Raw genomic sequence first — 18,889 nt, 5'->3', positions numbered from 1 at the left:
CTTTCAGCCCAGGTATATTTATTATCTGCGTTTCTTTTTCCTATAGAACGCTTTGTGTGCGTGCTAGATCGAAAATTTAGAGAAGGAGCTGCGTGCTAAGGAGACCTCGTTGACCGCTAAGAAAGGCGAAATTGAACAACTGCAGAAAAAGCTCGCCTCTCAAAGTACAACGTCAAGACGCCGATCCCGTTTGACTCGCCAAAGCCTCGATCATTCGCCAAACGGCCTCAACAAACGAACGCAGGCAAGAGATCCTGACGATCGAATCATTACACGAGATAATTGAATAAGTTTTTGGTTGTTGTTTTTTTCAGAAGAATAGGCGAGCATCGGATTCGTCAATGCTCCAGCGGCAATCGTCCTCCGACGGCTCTCCATTTGTCATACCCTCAATACGAATTATTGGCCCTACACCGACTTCGTCACCGCTTCCGGTACCAAAAATCATTATCAATGATCGCGAGGAAGAGCAGCAGAGTGATACAGCGAAAGTGGAGTTCGACGATCTCGATTTTTCATCAGTTTTTGAAAGTAACCTCACGCGAAAAGTCCCATGCACCAGCCCCCCTACTGCCAACTTCCTTGGTTCGAGCCTACTACATAATGAGGACCCTGGCCTAATGAGTGCATATGCAAGTGAATTTGAAAGTGACAGCGATTTCATTATGAGCGATTAGATAATTAATTACTGCTAGTAGTGTCAGTGTTGGAACTTCACTTTTTGACGTCACTCGACCACGTGCTTGCTTTTTCTAGACTTTGCACGCGCGCTCTACCTTTACGTCACAAGCCACGTGTCTATATTCCCTGCTGACGTAGTCCCAGGACTTCCGTTTCGTCTCGAGCGATCATTTTCGTTAGAAACCTAATCTCTTTCCACCCCTCGAGCTTGCGATCTTCATCCTCAGGCGCGTTATGTCTCAAATGGGCAACGCTGCATCCGCCACTCGCGCGAAAACGAGCGAAACGGGTCGCCTGCAAGGTTATCGCTCTCCTCGATCTCGCACACCGTAGCGACGCCTTACTACGGCTTCTCGCGTAGACGAAATAAAGCGCAAGGACCAGGAGATCACCGGTCTCCAAGCCGAAGTCGAACGACTTCACGCCGAACTCGCCAAAGCGCAACGCGAGAACAAACGCCTATCGGAGATATTGCACGCGACGCTCGACGTCGCCGACAAGAAGCGCGAGAAGAAGATCGCCGTTTCGGCCGAACCCGGTCAAATCTACGCGCTCAACGACGCGAAAGCCGAGTTGAAGAAATATCCGAAAGATGCGGGGTAAGGAGGAAAACGGGTTTCCTGTTTGGCTTCGCGCCTTTTGCGGTCGCGACGCGACGTCGCGTCTCTTTTGCGTTGGCGCGCTGATTCGCTGCCTTCGTTTCCCCCCCTTTTTTTTGAGCGCGCTTTTTCGTCGTGTTTTTGCGCTCGAGCGATCGCGGGGGCGTTGCTCTTCTGTCTAATATGAAACATTGTCGCACCGCTAATTGTTCGCCTTTGGCGATGCGATCGCTCCGCTCGACGTTTTGTCTTGCATTTGTGACGAGGGTTTTTTTTCGCGGGGCCTCCTTTGAGGGAACGATCGATGCGTCGGCGTTCTCTGTTACTCACGTCGCTCGTGAGCTACGTTTACTGTTATGGTATTGGATGGTATTATGTAAACGTATGGTGTTCGAATCGTCGCTTTTTATGCGTCTATCGACGAACGGGGCTCCCTTCGAGTAGGACGGAGTTTTTTATGCGGTTTCTTTCGCTCGTTCCAGATCGAAAGAGCTCATCAAGCGAGCGATATCGAACAACGACTTCATGCAGAAACTCGAAAAGGGCCAAATCGCCGAAATGGTCGACTGCATGATAATGAAAGACTTCAAAAAAGATCAGTACATCATACGCGAAGGCTCGACGGGCACCGAACTCTACGTCATCGCCGGTATAATAAAGAGCACACAGAAAAAGAAAAGAAATCGCCATTTTTTCTTCTTCTTCTTTTTTAGAGGGATCGGTCGAGGTTGTCGTAAATGGCGAAAATCGAGGTGAAATCGGCACGGGAGTCGTTTTCGGCGAGTTGGCGATCCTCTACGATTGCAAGCGGACCGCCCACGTGAAAGGTGAGCGCTTCGTCTGGAATTTCTCTCCCCGTAGTATCTCCCGTTACGCGGCACGTACAGTGCTGGTTTTGTTGCCATGGTAACACACGTTCTTTCTCTTTCACAGCCACGTCCGATTGTCGCGTGTGGGCGCTCGAACGACGAACCTATCAGACGATCATGCAGCGAACGAATATGACGCGACAAAATGAGTACAAGGAATTTTTGAAAAAGTTCGGGTTGAATAATTTTTTTCTTGTCTTCATTTCTTTATCTCTGTGATTTCTTCTTTAGGACTAGTCTGTTTTCTGGTGTGCCGGATCAGACGTTGAGTAAAATTGCTGATTCTTTTGAGGAGGTATCCTAAACTTCGTTTCTCGAGAGACTTTATATGAGAAACGTTTTTCCTAGGATGTCTATAATGAAGGGGAATTCATTATTAGACAAGGTGGACCTGGGGATACGTTCTATATCATCCGAGAAGGCAGAGTGAGTTCAATTAATAATTTTCGTTTATATTTTAATAATTTGTTTGATTGGTATTTAGGTCTCCGTTTCCCAGCGCGGTTCGGGCGATCTCAGAGCAAAGGAGATACGGAAAATGGGAAAGGGAGAGCACTTTGGCGAAATGGCCTTGACAAAGTACGCGTTCAAAGCAAAGTCTCTCTATAGATAATCTAGTGATTTTTTATAGACCGAATTCGAAGCGGACTGCTAATGTGAAAGCGGAGACCGGAGTCACTGTTTTGACTCTTGAGAGAGAGTCAGTTGCTTCGATATGATATTTCCAAATAGATCTCATCTTCATCTCTCCAGAGCATTTCATCGATTTTTCGGCGCAATTGACAGCCTCAAAAATATTCAATTTCCTGAATATCCCAACGACAAACCGTGAGTCATACAATTCCATATATACAGTAGTACCTATATCATTGATTTGCGCAGTGAAGAAAGCCTTCCTGACGTCGACCCCGAATACAAAGCGATGCGTCTGGACGATCTTCACGTAATCAACACTTTAGGAATGGGAGGCTTTGGCAGAGTTGAACTGGTATAAGATACGATATGAGAATTTCTATATCTATAAGGATACTCTATCTAAAGGTGACACTCCAGCACGACAAGACAAAGTCCTACGCACTCAAATGCCTAAAGAAAAAACACATCGTGGAGACGCGACAACAGGAGCACATCTACTCGGAAAAAGCAATCATGATACAAGCCAGATGTCCATTCATTACGCGGTAACGTAAACATAGACAACACTAATTATGAATTAATTAATCGCCTCCTCCTCATTGATTCTAGACTCTATCGCACGTTTCGCGACGCCAAGTACTTATACATGCTCATGGAAGTGTGTCTGGGCGGCGAATTGTGGACGATCCTGCGCGATCGCGGTCAATTCGACGATCCCACGTCGCGATTCTACGTCGCGTGCGTCGTCGAAGCCTTCCAGTTTCTCCACGAGAGAGGAATCATCTACAGAGATCTCAAAGTCAAAATAAATAATATTTAATTTATTAATTAATTAATATGTGTTTTTTATTTTTGTAGCCGGAAAATTTGCTTCTTGATGCCGACGGCTATGTAAAATTAGTTGATTTTGGTTTTGCCAAGAAAATTGGATTCGGTCGCAAAACGTGGACGTTTTGCGGCACGCCCGAATACGTAGCGCCAGAAATAATTTTGAACAAGGCACATAGAGAGAAAGAAACGATTTATTCATTTCTAATAGCTCCTATATATTAGGGTCACGATTTTTCAGCCGATTATTGGTCACTAGGTATTCTTATGTATGAATTATTGACGGGAAGGTGAGTCAACGCTTCTGTAGTCCATAGCGTCTCTCGTTGACCAGAAGTCTTTTTATAGTCCCCCGTTTTCCGGATCCGATCCCATGAAGACGTATAATATTATACTGAAGGGGATGGATATGATTGAGTTTCCGAGGAAGTTTCCGAGAAATGCCTACGGGCTGATCAAACGCCTGTGCAGGTAGAGGAGGGGGGAATATACGTAGAAATAAAGAACTATCATATATCACATATAGAGAGAATCCTGCTGAGAGGTTGGGCAATCAGAAAGAGGGCATCCACGGAATTAAAAAGCACAGGTTAAATACTACTAGCAATACTTGATTACGAATATTCCTAAGGAAATGGGGCGTTGTTTTTATAGATGGTTTGAAGGGTTTGATTGGGAAGGCTTAGTCAAGCGCTCTCTTGAGCCACCCATCAAGCCAACGGTTACTCTTATATATTCAATAAATCTCAGGTGGATTATTATTTTTCGTTATAGATTATGAGTGCTCTCGACTGTCACAACTTTGACAAATATCCTCCGGAAGATCCGTCTGACGTTCCGCCCGACGATACGTCTGGATGGGATTTGAATTTCTAACTTTTTTTTGTTGTTCCGAGGTAAACAGACTGCATGCATAGGCATATTTGATTTTGATTAGCTAAGCAACGCGTATATACATTTGGGGGAGGGCAAGGAACGTTCAGTTTTTTCGTGTTGATGTGTGTTGCATTTACTATTGGTTTGATAATATGTATGTATATCGGATGCCCACGTGACGTCGAGTGGGGCCCCTTTTTAGGCGTTTGTCGCATGGAGGCGAATCGAAGCGATGCAGAGGAATGCTTGGCCATAGCAAAGCAGTATCTAGCTAAGGGAAACAAAGTGAAGGCGGTGAAACTGCTCGAAAAGTCCTCGCGGCTCTATCCGACCCAAGAATGTCGCGGTGAGGCGAGAATAGCGCTCTAGGAGGCAGAATAGCGAAAGATTACGTCTAGCATTGCTCGAACGTCTACGAAATAGTCCTCAAGAATCAACGGAATCGACAGAATCGACGGAAAACGTCTCGAACGCTCGACACCGTCGCAATGTCGAAAACGAGACGAAAACAGAGGAGAAAAATTACACAGAAGATGATGCAGCACTAGTCAAAAAGTAGGAACACGAAAACGTCGCAAAAAAAATCACGACAGAGATCTAAAAAAAATTCCAGAATTTTATCACGCAAAAATTACTACGAAGTACTAGAAGTGTCAAAAGACGCCAGTGACGCGGAACTAAAGAAAAACTATAGAAAGGTGGACAAGTAAAAGTATTGATAAGAGTTACCCTAATCCTTTTATCGACCCCAGTTAGCATTGCGTCTCCACCCAGACAAAAACCAAGCGCCCAAAGCAAGCGACGCTTTTAAGGGTAAGAGGGGGAAAAGATGCTAAAAGTATAGTTTAGGGGTCCCTATATGCTTATACCTTCTCTAGCGGTTGGAAAAGCGTATGCTGTTCTAAGCGACCCAGCCAAGAGACGGAACTACGATTCTTTTGGCGATGAAGACTTGAATTCAAATGTAACAAGACGTGGCGGACGCATGTATAGAGATGACGGTTAGCATAGGAAATAATTAAATATGAAAACAACAATTCTTTTCAAATATTAGATGTGGATGTGGATGAACTTTTTCGCATGTTTTTCGGCGGATCTCCATTTGGAAGAGGTTAGATCAATAATTCCATAGGAAATCGTCTTGATTCTTTTTTATTAGATTTGTATGCAACGCGGCGTTATCGTCACAACCATCAGCACTATCATCATCATGACATTGATGATCAGCGGAATGAGCAAGAGGCTGCTCTTAGACAACTTCTCTTCATACTTGGTCTACTGCTTCTTCTGCTAGTCAGCTCTGCTCTTGTAGTATGGAATGACAGCTCTTCTTTTAGTCTTAGAAGAACCAGGTAGTTCTACATCCAAAGACATGTCTAATTCTAATTTTTTCCTAATTTTTGAGGTGGTTTAAATATGAGCGTTGGACTAAGAGTCTGCCTACTCCTATTAAATTTTACGTTGATGCTGATTTTGATGCGAAATATGGGAAGTCTTTGGAGAAAATTGAGAAGGAAGTCCGATGGGAGTACTTGAGTTATTTGGAGGATCGTTGTTTTACTGAGCAACAGCAAAGTGATTTATTGATTTTTTTTGAATTATTGTTGTTTGGAGGTTGTTTTCTGTATAGGAAATCGTGACTTGAGAGTGGCTCGATTTTATAGAGACGAAGAGAGGGAACGTGAAGCGACTGGTAGAACTTTGCGTAATTGTGACCAATATGTAAAGATAAGAGATGGTGGCTAAAGGGTGGGGGAATTACCTATTTATAATCTGGTACTGAACTGGTTTGACCGGTTTGCGCGAGGGACTTGGGGGAATTACCTTTGGCACATTTCCAAACCCTGAATGGCGTCCCTCTACCGGACTCGCCCAAGCTTTGGCAAGAGCGCCGTTGATCATTTGAAGTACAATAGTTCGTTTTCAAGTTCGTTCTAAGTCTTAGTTAGGGAAGCGCTGGCTCAGGCTTCATTCAGACAACGGTGAAGTTTGTACTTCTAGCTGTCAAGGTTACTAATGAGTAAAATTTAGGATATATAGTAGGTCCAAGTACAGTGCTGATATACGTATTAGCTGTGTGGATTAGACTTGAAATGGGATTTTCTCAAAAACAGGATCACCCGAGAGGAAGCAGCGAGGTGTGGTTAGCTCCTAAGCGCACTATCACCGTAATATGCTGAACACGAAAAGAACGCATTATGTAGAAATTTTTCATTTGTTTGCGTGCGCAACATTGTGACAAATTAAAGAATTTGATCACTACGTTCATATCAACAAAACGAGACAAAAGAAAAAAAAAAGAATGAGAGAGGGGGGAAAATATTTATTCTAGTGTTCCGAGCATTTGAAGCTGATTCAAAACTTTCATTTGACTCGTTTCGCGAATTTCCCCGGCCAAGAACATTTCATCAACAACAGCATATACCTCAATTAATTAATTAATTAACTAATAATTTAATATTTCTTATATCTAGACTACCTTATAGAAATTGAAGACGAGATCGAGTTCACAAACGTTGTGAAAATATTCGTTCAACACCTTCGTATTAATTAATCAGTACTATTAATTAAAATTATTAATTTTGTACCTCTACAAAGTTATGTATGGCTTCGAGATAGGCTAAATTGCTGTCGTCGACGTCGCAGCATATGCAGAAATAAAGTCCCGCGTATCGTCGATAAACGATTTTGAAGTTGCGGAACTAAAATCGAGGTCGGTTCCTCAAAGGGGGCCCCGCTACGAAATTTCGTGCTTACCTCGACGAAATTCGTGTGTTTTGCATCGCGCACGGTGACGACTGCGTGCACTTCTTCGATTAGCTTCTGTTTTTCGTCGTCTTCGAATGCCATGAACCATTTGGCGAGACGCGTCTTTCCGGCGCGATTTTGTATCAGGATGAATCGAATCTAGACAAAAGGTATCGATTGCGACGATAAAATCGAGCAATAACGCCGAGAATAACCATGTTTTCTTCTTCGGGCTCTACGCAGTCTGCTCAGCAGTTTGCGCAATTTTGCGCGCACTAGATTCCCGTAAGAGGGTTGTCGAGCTATTCGATCTTTCCATCTCTCTGATTTGGGCGTCGTACATTTCCCCAAGTCTTCTCCTACATCGAAACGTGTCAAGCCAATCAGAAAAGATTCCCAAGACTTGTCACGCAGCAATTTCCTGTAGGTGGGGAGTTACCCAAGTGATCTCACAGTTCCCCAAAAATCCCCCCGAACAAGCTGCAACGTTTTATAGGTTCAAGGCAACCAGAAATTCAACATCTTACTATGAACTTTTTCTTTACTGATCTTGCCCAATCGACGGACAACTTCAACAACTTGCCTGTTTCAAAAGGTGGAAAAAAACTCGGTGAAGGAGGTTTCGGTCCCGTCTATAAAGGCTACCTTCGTTTCACCGAAGTAGCAATCAAACGTCTAAACAATACAAAAGAAAAAACCAAGTATAAAACAAAAGAACAATTCGTTACTGAAATCGAAGTTCTCGCGCAATTTCGTCACCCGAAAGAACAGTTGCAAGAGGATGCGCCTTTATTGGATGATTATAAAGACGAGTAATAAATTATTCCTATCCTGAAACTTTCAATGAATTGTTTTATGATCTGAAGCTCAAAAAACTAAAATTAGTTCTCTTTTGACAGGGATGATTTCCTTCTTTGGGGTGGTAGCGCCTCTCAATCCAGGGACTCGCCTGTCAACGAAGCAGAAGAAAAGGAAGCAAGCCCGAGCGGGTTCTGGGAGGTTCAAATTCTTAAAATAGAAAATTTTAATTTTAAATTGTCTATCTACTCTGTCAGACGCTCCAAACGCTGGGTGCGTCCGTGACCAAAGGTTTTGCCCAATTGGGCAACTTGGAAACTATACAATTCCTTCTTGAAAAAGTTTTCAATCTGGAGAAGATTGTTGCTTCCCAGAAAGAGATCATCAGAGGTCTCTGTGGCAAGCTGACAGGAGCTAATGCCAAATTGAACGTCTTGGGGGACATCGTGCAATTCCTCGCCGGCAATCCTCGGAAACTTTCCGAGACCATCGGAGGCCTCGTCGCAGGGGTCCCCAACAAACTCATAAGCACCGCAAAGCAAATCGTTGTACTTGGAGGCAACGTGTTTAATATTGGCAGGAACAGCACAGTCTCAATTCACACTGAGGCTAACGAAAGCAACGTGTTTAATATTGGCAAGAAGTGTGCAGTTTCACTTCACACCGAAGCGTGCCAGTGAGTCAGTACTCGCTTGCCGCATATGATGGAGGAAACTCCGGAGATATGACTGCATGTCATCAGATGTGCAGTATTGTATATAGCTAGTTTATAGAAACATAAGAAGGATATGGTTTCATTCCGGTGGGCTCCACCTGTAAACAATATCGGGAAAGCCCCCCGCCCGAACCAACTGGTCTCATTGCAATGCAAAGTGTATTTACGCGATTACCACCCCACCCATCCACCCACCCAGAGTCTCTCTCTCTCTCTCTCTCTCATCCCCCGCGTGGCAACAGAGGGTCCGAGGTAATGGCCGTGTTTCATCTACCTCTGATCACACAACCCAGACTATTCCTTCCTTGTGGACGACAGAGTAAAGAAACGAAGGCGCGAACACCTACATCTAACGTGCGTTAGTGATTGGCCGCCTGCCCTGCCACACGCCATTCCTTTTTTCTGTCTTTCTAGCTAGAAAGCGTCCTTGAATCGTTGAAGACGGTGCTATTGTATTGCCATCCGACTTTGTCGCAGCTGTTATTCACCGAAAATCGCCAAAAAAGCGAATCGAGTGCACACGCGAGTCTCTGGTAAGGCGAAATGGGCCGTTTTTGCACGAATTGGACACTGTAGCTCTCGCCTCAGACGTTTTAAGTCTTGATAACATATGCAGCGAAGCATGTGAGTACGAGCGCATGACCCAAACTAGGAGTGCATTACAGACCCTTAACCCCTAACCCTTAGGACTTCAAAAAGATTCCGCAGATGACCGAATAAGATCATCTCTGGCAGCTTGACAGCTATATGCTAATGTGACGCAATTTGGTAATTGATGCATCATAGTTTTCAGCTCTGCTGTAGTCTACATCCGGATGGATACTGTACATCTATAAAGCCCAATCTCTGTGTGCTGACATCATTTGTAACTTGTGCTCTCTTGTGTTAGATGCTTCCTCGGGTGTTTCTCTCCTCTTCAAAAACGACACTGTTCATCGAAAAGGGCTAAGTACGTCGTTGTATGGCTGTCGCCGTCGCCGCGTCTCCGTCTCGCGAGTCGGACGACAGAGAAACTAGTTACGTTTTCGTCGCTTCTGACGAAATCCCATCGGGTTATCGCTGCTCCGACTGCCAACGGATCCTCGACTATCCTATCCAATCGAGTTGCGGAAAACGGCTTTGTCTCTCTTGTTACGAGCTGTGTTTTCTGTAAGTGGGTAACGATCGAAGCTGGGGTCCCCCTCTAGCACCGCTATCTAGCCTCCTTCCCTCCCTCCCTCTCTCCGCCTTCTCAACTCTCCCCTGCAGACATCTGATTGTACAAATGCGCGGGCGGGGTGGGTTGCGAATTGGTAGTTGGATCAATTCCCAGACCCTTATATACGCGTAACTTCTTTCGCAATAATGAAAGTGCACCGTGTAATGTCATAAGGTCAAGGGGGAGAGGAAGGATATTAGATCTGGGTATTTTACCGTTGTTTCCTAAGGTCTGGGGAAAAATCTTGTTCATGTGAGAACCACGACAAATGCTCGTGGAAGGATGTAAGTGCAGCGCCCTCCCACTGACCTCAAAACACGGAAAATCAACGAAAAATGATTCCTTAGTGTCACCCAGATGCCTATGCCAGGAAACAACTTCTGAAATACGAATTCAAATGCGCAGAGGAGACGTGCGAGTGGGTGGGCTATAGGACAGACATAAATGTTAGTACAGTGTTCTTTCCCCACGCGCGTAATCTGAACTGCAGGTTCTTCTGTGTAGAAACATTTGGAGAGTCTACATGATCAGTGGTACTGTCATGATGGCTGTTGTTCAATTATGCTCAAAGTACTGGCTTCTCGCCACAGCCACAGCTGTCCTGTCAGCAAGGTCACCTGTAGAGGTTGTGGCGCAGAGATAAAGCAGATGGAGCTCAAGGTCCAATTAATTATTATGATTATTTATGACGTTTTTTCATTGCTTGATTTTTAGCTTCATCTTAGAGATTGTCTCGCTAGCCGTTTTGTAGACGGTGAAAGGACTGTTTCTGCTGACGTACGGCAATAATGTTGTATTGCTATTAGGTCTGAAATCATTTTGTAGATCTCAACGACTGGCACAGGTCCTCCAACGATGGAAGTTTTGTCAAGTCATCAAGCTGACTATGACGAGGAGATGTCAAATGAAGTCGTGTCTGATAGCTACGAAGTTAGTCATCTTAGCAGCAGAGTCAACAGCATTAGAGATGCTTTCGACGAGCTGAATGCAAATGCTCGCGAAGAGTACGAAAAAGTTTTCAAAACAGTGAGAGAAGTTCGAGACAAGAACATCGCCCAACTCAAGGGCTTGGAGTCCCGATCTCAATCTGCACTCCAACGCCTAGACGAATTAGAAGTCGTCGGCAGAGAATCCCTGGGGAAAAGTTGACCTCATTGATAAGCTCCCGAACCTTAATAGTCCCCTTAATCATTAATACATAATGTAGCAGGGCGGGACCTTCCCCCACCCTGCTATATCATATAAGTAGCCGGGGCTCTGCCAGACGGGCAGAATCCTTGGCAATCTGCCACGTTTTTTTATTCTACGCGCGTGCAGAGCGAGTGCATGACTTTTTCTTCAATTTTCAATTACTATTACTATGACATTTGTATTGAACGATGGAAAATTCGGAGGTATTGCTGGCGCGGTTGAGAAGGATTGTCGCGCGGCGGCGACGGCGTACGAGTACGTTTTTGATCCTCCGCACTCCGTTCGCTGTTGCGTCTGCGGAGGAGTATTACACAACCCTATTCAAACTTCGTGCGGAGAGCGCAGTTGCGAAGAATGTTATAAAGAACTGTTGAAGTGAGTCAACTGCGCCGTTTGGAAGTCCCCACGAGTCCCCCACCTTATCTTTTGTCTCTCAGGCGACCCGAACCAACGTGTCCAGTTTGCACTAATCCAATTACGCCTAAACAGGTTTGTGGGGAGATCCGCTTCCCCCAAACTCTTAAATTGTCTTTAGTGTTGGAGGGACGCGTTTGCCGTGAAAGAAATCGACCAACTCGAAGTCTACTGTTTGAACAAGTCGCTGGGGTGCGACTGGAGGGGTCCAAAGTTATCAGCAGAGGTGGTGGTCTATAAATCAAATCGTCTTCGATTTTGCGTAATCTAATTATTTAAAGGACCACGCCTCTGCATGTCAATACAAAAGATGGCCTTGCGCGAATCCCGGCTGCAGTGTGATCGTTACCAACGCGACGCAAGAGACTCACGCTAAAGAATGTCTTTTTCAATTACGCACATGTCCTCACTGTGGTGAAGAACACCAATCTTCAAAATTTGACGTCAGTTTAATTAAATAATCTTGTCACTATTCACCAGTTTTTTGTAATATTTAGAATCACGTAGAGGCGTGCTTAGAGACCCTCATTGAATGTCCGAACTGCTGCTCAGAAATTCCACGCAAAAGGGTTGGTTGTTTATTAGATTATGCAGTGTTGTCGTTTAGAAAGTAAAAGGGTATCGCGCTATGTTGAAATAAACGTCCTTATCTTTTTGACTAAGGCACTTTCGTTTTCTTTTAGCTGGAATCTCATTTGGAAGTCTGCAAGGAAAAGCGTGATGACAAAGTACGGAAAGAATTATGATTCAATGTTCAATTTTATGGCGGACCTTTAGGGAAATCCGGAAAGTCTGACGACTCATCTAATAGCTGCGAGTAAGGGACACGAAACACTAAAACGAGAAGTGTCACGCCTTCAGGGAACTCTTACTGAAACGCGTCACGATTTCCGCACTCTCCAACAGAGCAACACCAAAGGAATCGAAATGCTAACCGAAAGAATATCAAGCCTCGAAACGCAAGCAACTGATATCCAAGCCCATCAAAAAGTCGTACAAACGAAACTCCTCGAAGCGTGCTACCAGTCTGTAGATAACGCTCAAAAAGACTACACGGCCAAGTTTGGTAACATCGAAAATCATCTACGTATGATGACCGAAAAGATGCTGAAGATGGAGGAGACAATAACTAGTCAGGCTTCGCGTATACGTTCGTTAGAAGACGAGAATAGTTCACTGAAACGTAACGGTCTTCCATCTACTAGTGGAATAGGACTGGGGGGATCTGGCTTGACTCCACTTATAGAGCAGCAGTTCTCGCAACAAGATCGAATCCTGGCTACTCACGACATTCAACTAGCAGAGCACGGTCTTCGTATCGACATGCTTGACTGTAAAAATACTGAAGGAGTTCTCTTATGGAAAATTACTGACGTGAGGCGGCGTCGTCGCGAGGCTGTCAGTGGAAAGACTCCTTCGATATATTCTCAACCGTTTTATACTTCTGGGGGTGGCTATAAGCTTTGTGCTAGATTGTATCTGAATGGGGATGGCATGGGAAAGGGGACTCATCTCTCACTCTTCTTTGTGGTGATGAGAGGCGAGTACGATGCTCTTTTGCCTTGGCCCTTTCAACAAAAGGTCACCCTCGTCCTCATGGATCAACAGTATGGGCGGCACGTGTCAGACACGTTTCGACCCGATCCCACGTCGTCGTCGTTCAAGAAACCGCGAAATGAAATGAACATTGCTAGTGGATGTCCGCTATTTGTTTCTTTAGCTACTTTGGACAGTGGATGTTATATAAAGGACGATACGATGTTTGTTAAAGTGGTCGTCGATACAAGTGATGTTGTTCGCCCAGACAGCAAAAGATAAACGCCGTGCCGTCTAGCGGAAAGACGGAAGCGAGCGGCGTTCTGCCTCCGCAAGAAGAGCAGGGCCCACCCTGCCCGGCACCACCCTGCCCACAGGGCCCAGCTCACTGCATGGCACCGGATGGAGCAACGGAGCCAATTACACGAGTGAAAGCAATCACCTCTTTCTTCAGACTGTCGGAACTCGTAATTCTAATAGAAACGCGGCTTTGGAGATTTACAAAACCTCCTGCGAGAGCCTTTGTCGGCGTCAATGGCGCATCCGTGTTTGTATTTGCTATGTGAATGTTTTTCCAAATTTGGTACGCGTATAGCACCAAGCTGATTAATGTTTTGAAATTGATCGTGTCAATAACGTCGTTGTTTGCCTAGATTGGGATTTCCCCTTCACGTGATGAACCGCTTCTGGTTCCTCCTCTTCACATGCAGTGCAGCTACGTCTCTGGTACTACGTTCAGTACTCCGTGACGTGATTGTTGTAATCTCTTCTGATTTATAGCCAGGTGACGTAAGGGACTCACAGCTCCGCTCCGAGTCGCCGTGTTGTCGTCGTCTCCGGAAAAGTTCATTTGGCTGGGGCTGGCGCATTACTCTCAAATATGTCATTGTTGCTTAATTAATTATCTCACTCTGTTTTTAGGTTTCAGTCTAGGTTTTATTCAGTCTGTGCATTCTCTGTTCTGTATCTCCGGTGCAACGGACGTAGCACGTGATTGCCCAAAATCATGCGCGTGCGCAAGTAGTCTACAACTTCAAATTTGAATCGTCGCGACGCGCTCATCTAACGTCCTAAACGCGATCGAGTTCAAGCATTGAAATTTCAAAGGTACATATCATGTACACCCAGGTAATAGATATCCGGGTGCTAAAGCAACGAAGCACGCAAAAGGCAAAGTCTAAATATTGCGTGCGTCATTCGGTGACCATGCATTATGACCACAGTATGCTGAGAAGGCTTTGCTGCGTAGTCTCTTCATTCTAACTTCAAATGGCGTCGAAAGAGGTTGTCCGTGCTATCGAGCGAAGCGAAGAAAGACGTCACGACGACTACGCATTCGTCGAGACGCCTCCGCCAGTCTCAGTTTTCTGCGTCTTCTGCAAGCTACTCCTGATTCGGCCACTTCAAGCGGAATGCGGCGACCGAATGTGCGAAGACTGCTACAAGAAGATCAGAACGTAAGGAAACGAACCCCCGCGCGTAAGGATATCCACTCTCAGTTCCTGTTCTTGATTATGTAGAGAGGAGGAAGATCCTAAGTGTTCCAAATGCCGAATAGATCTAAAGGATGGGAAGGTGCTCTAAAATCGTGATCAACGGTCGACTATTTTGATTCTTTTTTTAGCTGTGGCGCGATGTGTTCGCTGAAAAAGAGCTGGCAGAACTTGAAATTTTTTGTGACAGGAAAAAGGATGGCTGCGAGTGGAGAGGTCAGCTGGCTCTATTCCAGGTAAGGAAGTGATTGAGAAGTCCCCAATTATAGCAATTTTTCTCTGAAAGGGCCATCTGTCGAATTGTCTGTGGGGACGAGAAGGCAAGGTCCAAATTTCCGGGAAAAATCGTGCGAAAGAACTGCGTAATCTTTCCTCGAATACCAGAGACGTAGAGGTATGTATGCACAAACAGATGGCTTCAAAAACCACTGTTACCACGCGCTCACATTGTTATTGGTCATCAGAATGAGATCACGAGAGATCACGAGATCACGTGTTGTTGAGCTATGATGTGCTCTTTAGAGTGCATCATCAATTTTTTTATTAATGATCTCACGATATATTGCATCATAGATTGCATGATCTATGTCACAAGTTTGATATTTCCAACGCAACAAGAAACTGAACCCGCCCTGTATGTAAAAGCGAATGTATCATTTTAGAAGTGCCATTCTGTTGGCTTGGAGAAAGCAGTCGACGGCCTTTCAATACGCGCAGAAATGCAGCAGGAACATGTAAGAGGACTACTGTACCCAGACTTTGAACTCTCCATGAATCTAACCTACCTGTGCAGTTGGAGTCTAATTGCAACGCCCAAGCGCGCGAGGAGAGACGTGCTGAGGTGCGTACGTAGTCTTTAGTTGCAGTAGGATTGCCACGAGCGAGAGGAGAGCGAATACAATAGTGTGAATGGCGAATATTAGGGGCAGCTTCTACCTGCCCCTCCCTCTCCGCCTCTTTTCCCCACCCTCTTTCGTTCCCTTGATTCACGGAGCTCTTTTTAGAAAACGAAGCTGGAAACCACACCCCATCTAGTCGCTGCAAGTGAAGGTGTCCACGCCGCCAGCCAGGATCTGGATCGTCTTCGCGAAAGTGTCAGTGAAAGTCGTCGAGATTTCCGCATCCTCCAGCAGAGCAATACGAAAGCAGTGGAGGCGTTAACGGAAAGAATAGCCAACCTCGAAACTCAGGCCACAGACATGCAAGCCCATCAAAGACTCGTCCAAACAAAAATCCTCGAAGCCTGCTATCAATCCGTCGACAACGCGCAGAGAGACTATCGCGCCAAGTTCGACAACGTGGAAAGTCATCTTCGAATCATGACGGAAAAGATGCTCAAAATGGAGGAGACAATAACGACCCAAGCGGCGCGGATACGATCACTAGAAGACGAAAATAATTCGCTAAGAACTAACGCCCCTTCGCTCAGCACAAGCGGCATGGGAACGGGATCGTCTTTGAGCCCACTCATCGAACAACAGTTCTCACAACAGGATCGAATCCTCGCTTCTCACGATATCAAATTAGCAGAGCACGGGCTTCGTATTGATATGCTGGATTGTAAGAATACCGAGGGAGTTCTTCTGTGGAAGATCACCGAAATTAGGAGACGTAGGCGTGAGGCTGTAAGTGGGAAAACGCCTTCGATTTATTCGCAGCCGTTTTACACGTCTGGCTGCGGATATAAGCTTTGTGCGAGGTTGTATCTGAATGGGGACGGGATGGGAAAAGGGACTCATCTCTCGCTGTTTTTTGTGGTGATGAGGGGGGAGTATGATGCCCTTTTGCCTTGGCCCTTTCAACAGAAAGTGACTCTCGTCCTCATGGATCAAACCTATGGTAGACACGTGTCGGACACGTTTAGACCCGATCCCACGTCGTCGTCATTCAAAAAGCCGCGCAATGAAATGAATATTGCGAGTGGATGTCCTCTATTTGTTCCCTTATCAACATTAGACGGTGGAGATTATATTAGAGATGATACGTTATTTATCAAAGTAGTTGTGGACACAAGTGACGTCACTCGTCCAGACAAAAGATGATTTTTTATAGAGAAATTTCTTTGGTATTTTAAAGTTATTGTTTTAGTCGTAATCTCCAGAGAAGAGAGTTTTCTTTGTCTTGTATGCGTTTATCCGGGACCGTAGAGCACGTCTTTTCCCCAGAACAGGGGCCCCAGAATGTCGGATTCCAAAGGCCGAGCGCTCGAGATCCCTGATCAGAAGGTATGTTTCAGCGTAGAAAGAGTCGTCATTTCTGACTTACAGGAATGGAGAGACGTTTTTGGCGATTTGGAGCCCCAAGTCTACTGCAGTTGGAAAGAGGAGGGGTGCAGGTGGCTGGGAAAAAAAGCTCTACTCGAAGTCAGTTAGCTAACTAATTGAATATGCAGTCGAAATGTTTGCCTTTGTCACAGCGTCACATGAAAGACGAGTGTCAGTATAGACATTTTATGATTGCGCTGATTAGATGTCGTGTCTGCTCGCAGGACGTTTCCCGAGGCAAGGTAAGAGGAGCGCTCACACTACTCACATATGGGGCTCTGACACTACTCAAATGGATATCATTACACATATTCCTCAGACACTTTTTTCTGCTTTAGTTGTCTGAGCACTTGAAGCTGTCATGTCCAGAAAAAGACGTATGCTGTGAGGTACCTGGATGCGCTCGACAGGTACACAGACACCTCTCTATAGATCCCTAAGCGATTCTCTCTCCTTCTAGCTAAAACGCAAAGCCCTCTCCGCACATAACCGAGATTCCGTAGTGGAACACATAGCTCACATCACAAAGGCCATCAACGAAACGATGAAGACTCTATCTTCACTCCAACTCCCAAACGACAGTGATAAAGCAACCGCCGCTATCGAATCTCTTCGCATCCAAATCGATTGCGTTGAGAAACGTCAAAGCATCCAATTGAATCAGAGAATCGCCGAGGCAGAAAATTTGGCTCGTTACACGAGCAGCAGCAATATCTGGCGTCGCTTTGCATTGCTCACCGAAGAAATCCAGAGCAGAGAGGCGGTCATCGCTTCGTACGACGTCCGCCTAGCTCAACACGACGTTCGCCTAGCCCAACACGACGCTCATCTCTCTGAAAAGCATCTCATGCAAGGCGTTCTGCTCTGGAAAATCACCGACGTCAGACGACGACAACTCGAAGCGGCATCGGACGAAGTCCCTACTGTCTATTCCCAGCCCTTCTACACGTCCCCGTGCGGCTACAAGATGTGCGCGCGTCTCTCTTTACATGGCGAGGGTGGGGGCAAGGGCACGCACTTGTCCTTGTTTTTTTGTCGTGATAAGGGGCGAATTCGATTCGCTTCTCTCGTGGCCCTTTCGCCAGGAGGTTACGTTTGTTTTGATTGATCAGGGGCCCCAGCGAAATCACGTTTCCGACGCGTTTTGTCCCGATCTTGCGTCGCCGTTGTCGTTGCAGCAACCATATGAGGAGATGAATATTTCAAGCGGGTACCCGCGTTTTTTGCCCCTGGCAAAGCTCGACAGTGGGACGTTTATCAAGGACGATTGCATGTTTGTGAAAGTTCAAGTCGACTTGTCGGGTATTGAGCGACCTGATGAACTCCAGTAGGTACAAAGAAAGGTTGTGTGTTTATATGAGTGACACTCTTTGAGGTACAAAGGAAGGTTGTGTTTATATGAGTGACATTCTTTAAGGTTACAAATGGAGGTTGTGTTTATATAATAACTGATGATTCAGTGATAAACGTTAGGTACATTTTTTTGGTGGGGTTAATACAATGTTTTTTCCCATAGTCTCCTTGGCGCGTTCTGTTCACGAATGCAGCTGTCATTATTAGTCGTTTAGAAAGAAAAGTGTCACGACTACAAAAAGAAAGATTTGGTGGAATTTTTGCCTAGGTAGGTCATGCTGCGTAAAGGGATCGGAAGCCCGCGAAAAGGTGTATCCGGGATCGATGAAAAGTCTTGGTCACGCGTGTCAAAATGGACTCTCGCCATCTTCTCTCTCTATCCGACTTGTGTCTCTCGTACCTCTGCAGAAGTTCGCCTTCATCAGTCGATTTTCTCGACAGTCCGAATGAGCGAGCGGCTTCACTGCCGACGATAGCCGAAATCGTCCTCGCCGATTCGAGACACGGATGCTCGCAATGATGACGTATGAATTTTGAGTGACCGTCTGGGGTCAAGAGTTCAAATCGTGAGGTAAGGATATGCTGAGTGACCGTCTGGAGTCAAGAGTTCATCGTGAGGTTAGGTTGGTATAATATATGCATATACCACAGCGCTTGAAGCATTTCTCTTTGATGCAGCCGCGTGATAAT

At 45.5% G+C, this 18,889-nt stretch overlaps 5 protein-coding genes and 1 pseudogene across 10 annotated transcripts; 5 read left to right on the top strand and 1 right to left on the bottom strand.

Moving 5' to 3' along the window:
- The first annotated feature begins 692 nt into the window (after window positions 1-692).
- Window positions 693-4,657, top strand: LOC136198967 (cGMP-dependent protein kinase 1-like). Of its 2 annotated transcripts, XM_065989047.1 has the most exons (20): window positions 693-856; window positions 909-982; window positions 1,043-1,280; window positions 1,763-1,929; window positions 1,994-2,107; window positions 2,214-2,319; window positions 2,381-2,444; window positions 2,498-2,575; window positions 2,634-2,728; window positions 2,781-2,849; window positions 2,903-2,977; window positions 3,032-3,137; window positions 3,191-3,330; window positions 3,395-3,584; window positions 3,644-3,784; window positions 3,839-3,903; window positions 3,962-4,084; window positions 4,140-4,202; window positions 4,268-4,334; window positions 4,388-4,657. In XM_065989047.1, exons 2-20 carry the CDS (start codon window positions 916-918, stop codon window positions 4,487-4,489), a joined length of 2,070 nt encoding a protein of 689 aa, XP_065845119.1. In that variant the 5' UTR covers window positions 693-856; window positions 909-915; the 3' UTR covers window positions 4,490-4,657. The 2 variants fall into 2 exon arrangements, with proteins under 2 accessions (XP_065845119.1, XP_065845118.1); XM_065989046.1 differs by having other exon boundaries at window positions 840-982.
- Window positions 4,658-4,675: 18 nt separating this feature from the next.
- LOC136198948 (dnaJ homolog subfamily B member 14-like) lies at window positions 4,676-6,751 on the top strand. Of its 2 annotated transcripts, XM_065989020.1 has the most exons (11): window positions 4,676-4,835; window positions 4,888-5,044; window positions 5,103-5,187; window positions 5,242-5,302; window positions 5,368-5,490; window positions 5,544-5,600; window positions 5,649-5,841; window positions 5,895-6,064; window positions 6,120-6,396; window positions 6,439-6,471; window positions 6,521-6,751. In XM_065989020.1, the coding sequence occupies exons 1-9, from the start codon at window positions 4,703-4,705 to the stop codon at window positions 6,233-6,235; spliced, it is 1,095 nt and encodes a 364-aa protein (XP_065845092.1). In that variant the 5' UTR covers window positions 4,676-4,702; the 3' UTR covers window positions 6,236-6,396; window positions 6,439-6,471; window positions 6,521-6,751. The 2 variants fall into 2 exon arrangements, with proteins under 2 accessions (XP_065845092.1, XP_065845091.1); XM_065989019.1 differs by having other exon boundaries at window positions 6,120-6,471.
- LOC136198949 (AP-2 complex subunit sigma-like) lies at window positions 6,684-7,610 on the bottom strand. The gene is made up of 5 exons (XM_065989021.1): window positions 7,453-7,610; window positions 7,247-7,396; window positions 7,078-7,191; window positions 6,969-7,028; window positions 6,684-6,914 (listed from the first exon to the last, which is right to left on the bottom strand). Exons 1-5 carry the CDS (start codon window positions 7,453-7,455, stop codon window positions 6,813-6,815), a joined length of 429 nt encoding a protein of 142 aa, XP_065845093.1. The 5' UTR covers window positions 7,456-7,610; the 3' UTR covers window positions 6,684-6,812.
- Window positions 7,611-9,305: 1,695 nt separating this feature from the next.
- LOC136198945 (TNF receptor-associated factor 3-like) lies at window positions 9,306-14,259 on the top strand. 4 transcript variants are annotated; one of them, XR_010672943.1, is made up of 17 exons: window positions 9,307-9,374; window positions 9,438-9,518; window positions 9,640-9,899; window positions 10,178-10,232; window positions 10,296-10,394; window positions 10,453-10,608; window positions 10,663-10,725; window positions 10,774-11,514; window positions 11,577-11,628; window positions 11,675-11,779; window positions 11,835-11,996; window positions 12,051-12,122; window positions 12,237-12,281; window positions 12,331-13,517; window positions 13,570-13,672; window positions 13,743-13,815; window positions 13,870-14,259. XR_010672943.1 is itself a non-coding variant. In XM_065989017.1 (14 exons), the coding sequence occupies exons 8-14, from the start codon at window positions 11,309-11,311 to the stop codon at window positions 13,369-13,371; spliced, it is 1,683 nt and encodes a 560-aa protein (XP_065845089.1). In that variant the 5' UTR covers window positions 9,307-9,374; window positions 9,438-9,518; window positions 9,640-9,899; window positions 10,178-10,232; window positions 10,296-10,394; window positions 10,453-10,608; window positions 10,663-10,725; window positions 10,774-11,308; the 3' UTR covers window positions 13,372-13,713. The 4 variants fall into 4 exon arrangements, 1 of the variants encoding a protein (XP_065845089.1); XR_010672942.1 differs by having other exon boundaries at window positions 9,306-9,374; window positions 9,438-9,574; window positions 12,331-13,672; XR_010672941.1 differs by having other exon boundaries at window positions 12,331-13,672.
- An 18-nt stretch (window positions 14,260-14,277) lies between these two features.
- LOC136198946 (TNF receptor-associated factor 3-like) lies at window positions 14,278-16,708 on the top strand. Its single transcript, XM_065989018.1, has 7 exons — window positions 14,278-14,546; window positions 14,610-14,664; window positions 14,714-14,818; window positions 14,869-14,976; window positions 15,245-15,316; window positions 15,376-15,423; window positions 15,587-16,708. The coding sequence occupies exons 1-7, from the start codon at window positions 14,359-14,361 to the stop codon at window positions 16,622-16,624; spliced, it is 1,614 nt and encodes a 537-aa protein (XP_065845090.1). The 5' UTR covers window positions 14,278-14,358; the 3' UTR covers window positions 16,625-16,708.
- On the top strand, window positions 16,617-18,355 carry LOC136198947 (TNF receptor-associated factor 3-like; annotated as a pseudogene).
- Window positions 18,356-18,889: the final 534 nt, after the last annotated feature.

Source organism: Oscarella lobularis, chromosome 20, assembly GCF_947507565.1.
Source record: "Oscarella lobularis chromosome 20, ooOscLobu1.1, whole genome shotgun sequence".
Lineage (NCBI taxonomy): Eukaryota > Metazoa > Porifera > Homoscleromorpha > Homosclerophorida > Oscarellidae > Oscarella > Oscarella lobularis.
This window is presented reverse-complemented; position numbering and strand designations above follow the sequence as displayed.

Bases quoted from the DNA above. Each gene is read 5' to 3' on its own strand.
- LOC136198945 (XM_065989017.1), top strand. From the start codon at position 11,309: ATGACATTTGTATTGAACGATGGAAAATTCGGAGGTATTGCTGGCGCG. The intron at 11,629-11,674 runs GTTTGTGGGGAG...AATTGTCTTTAG, and splicing joins ATCCAATTACGCCTAAACAG to TGTTGGAGGGACGCGTTTGC. The intron at 12,282-12,330 runs GTACGGAAAGAA...GCGGACCTTTAG, and splicing joins AGGAAAAGCGTGATGACAAA to GGAAATCCGGAAAGTCTGAC.
- LOC136198967 (XM_065989047.1), top strand. From the start codon at position 916: ATGTCTCAAATGGGCAACGCTGCATCCGCCACTCGCGCGAAAACGAGC. The intron at 3,331-3,394 runs GTAACGTAAACA...CATTGATTCTAG, and splicing joins AGATGTCCATTCATTACGCG to ACTCTATCGCACGTTTCGCG. The intron at 3,585-3,643 runs GTCAAAATAAAT...TTATTTTTGTAG, and splicing joins TCATCTACAGAGATCTCAAA to CCGGAAAATTTGCTTCTTGA.
- LOC136198948 (XM_065989020.1), top strand. From the start codon at position 4,703: ATGGAGGCGAATCGAAGCGATGCAGAGGAATGCTTGGCCATAGCAAAG. The intron at 4,836-4,887 runs GTGAGGCGAGAA...GATTACGTCTAG, and splicing joins TCCGACCCAAGAATGTCGCG to CATTGCTCGAACGTCTACGA. The intron at 5,303-5,367 runs GTAAGAGGGGGA...TACCTTCTCTAG, and splicing joins AGCAAGCGACGCTTTTAAGG to CGGTTGGAAAAGCGTATGCT.
- LOC136198949 (XM_065989021.1), bottom strand. The intron at 7,029-7,077 runs GTACAAAATTAA...ATTAATACGAAG, and splicing joins CCATACATAACTTTGTAGAG to GTGTTGAACGAATATTTTCA. The intron at 6,915-6,968 runs GTAGTCTAGATA...TAATTAATTGAG, and splicing joins TCGTCTTCAATTTCTATAAG to GTATATGCTGTTGTTGATGA.
- LOC136198946 (XM_065989018.1), top strand. From the start codon at position 14,359: ATGGCGTCGAAAGAGGTTGTCCGTGCTATCGAGCGAAGCGAAGAAAGA. The intron at 14,819-14,868 runs GTAAGGAAGTGA...TTTCTCTGAAAG, and splicing joins GTCAGCTGGCTCTATTCCAG to GGCCATCTGTCGAATTGTCT. The intron at 14,977-15,244 runs GTATGTATGCAC...GTATCATTTTAG, and splicing joins CGAATACCAGAGACGTAGAG to AAGTGCCATTCTGTTGGCTT.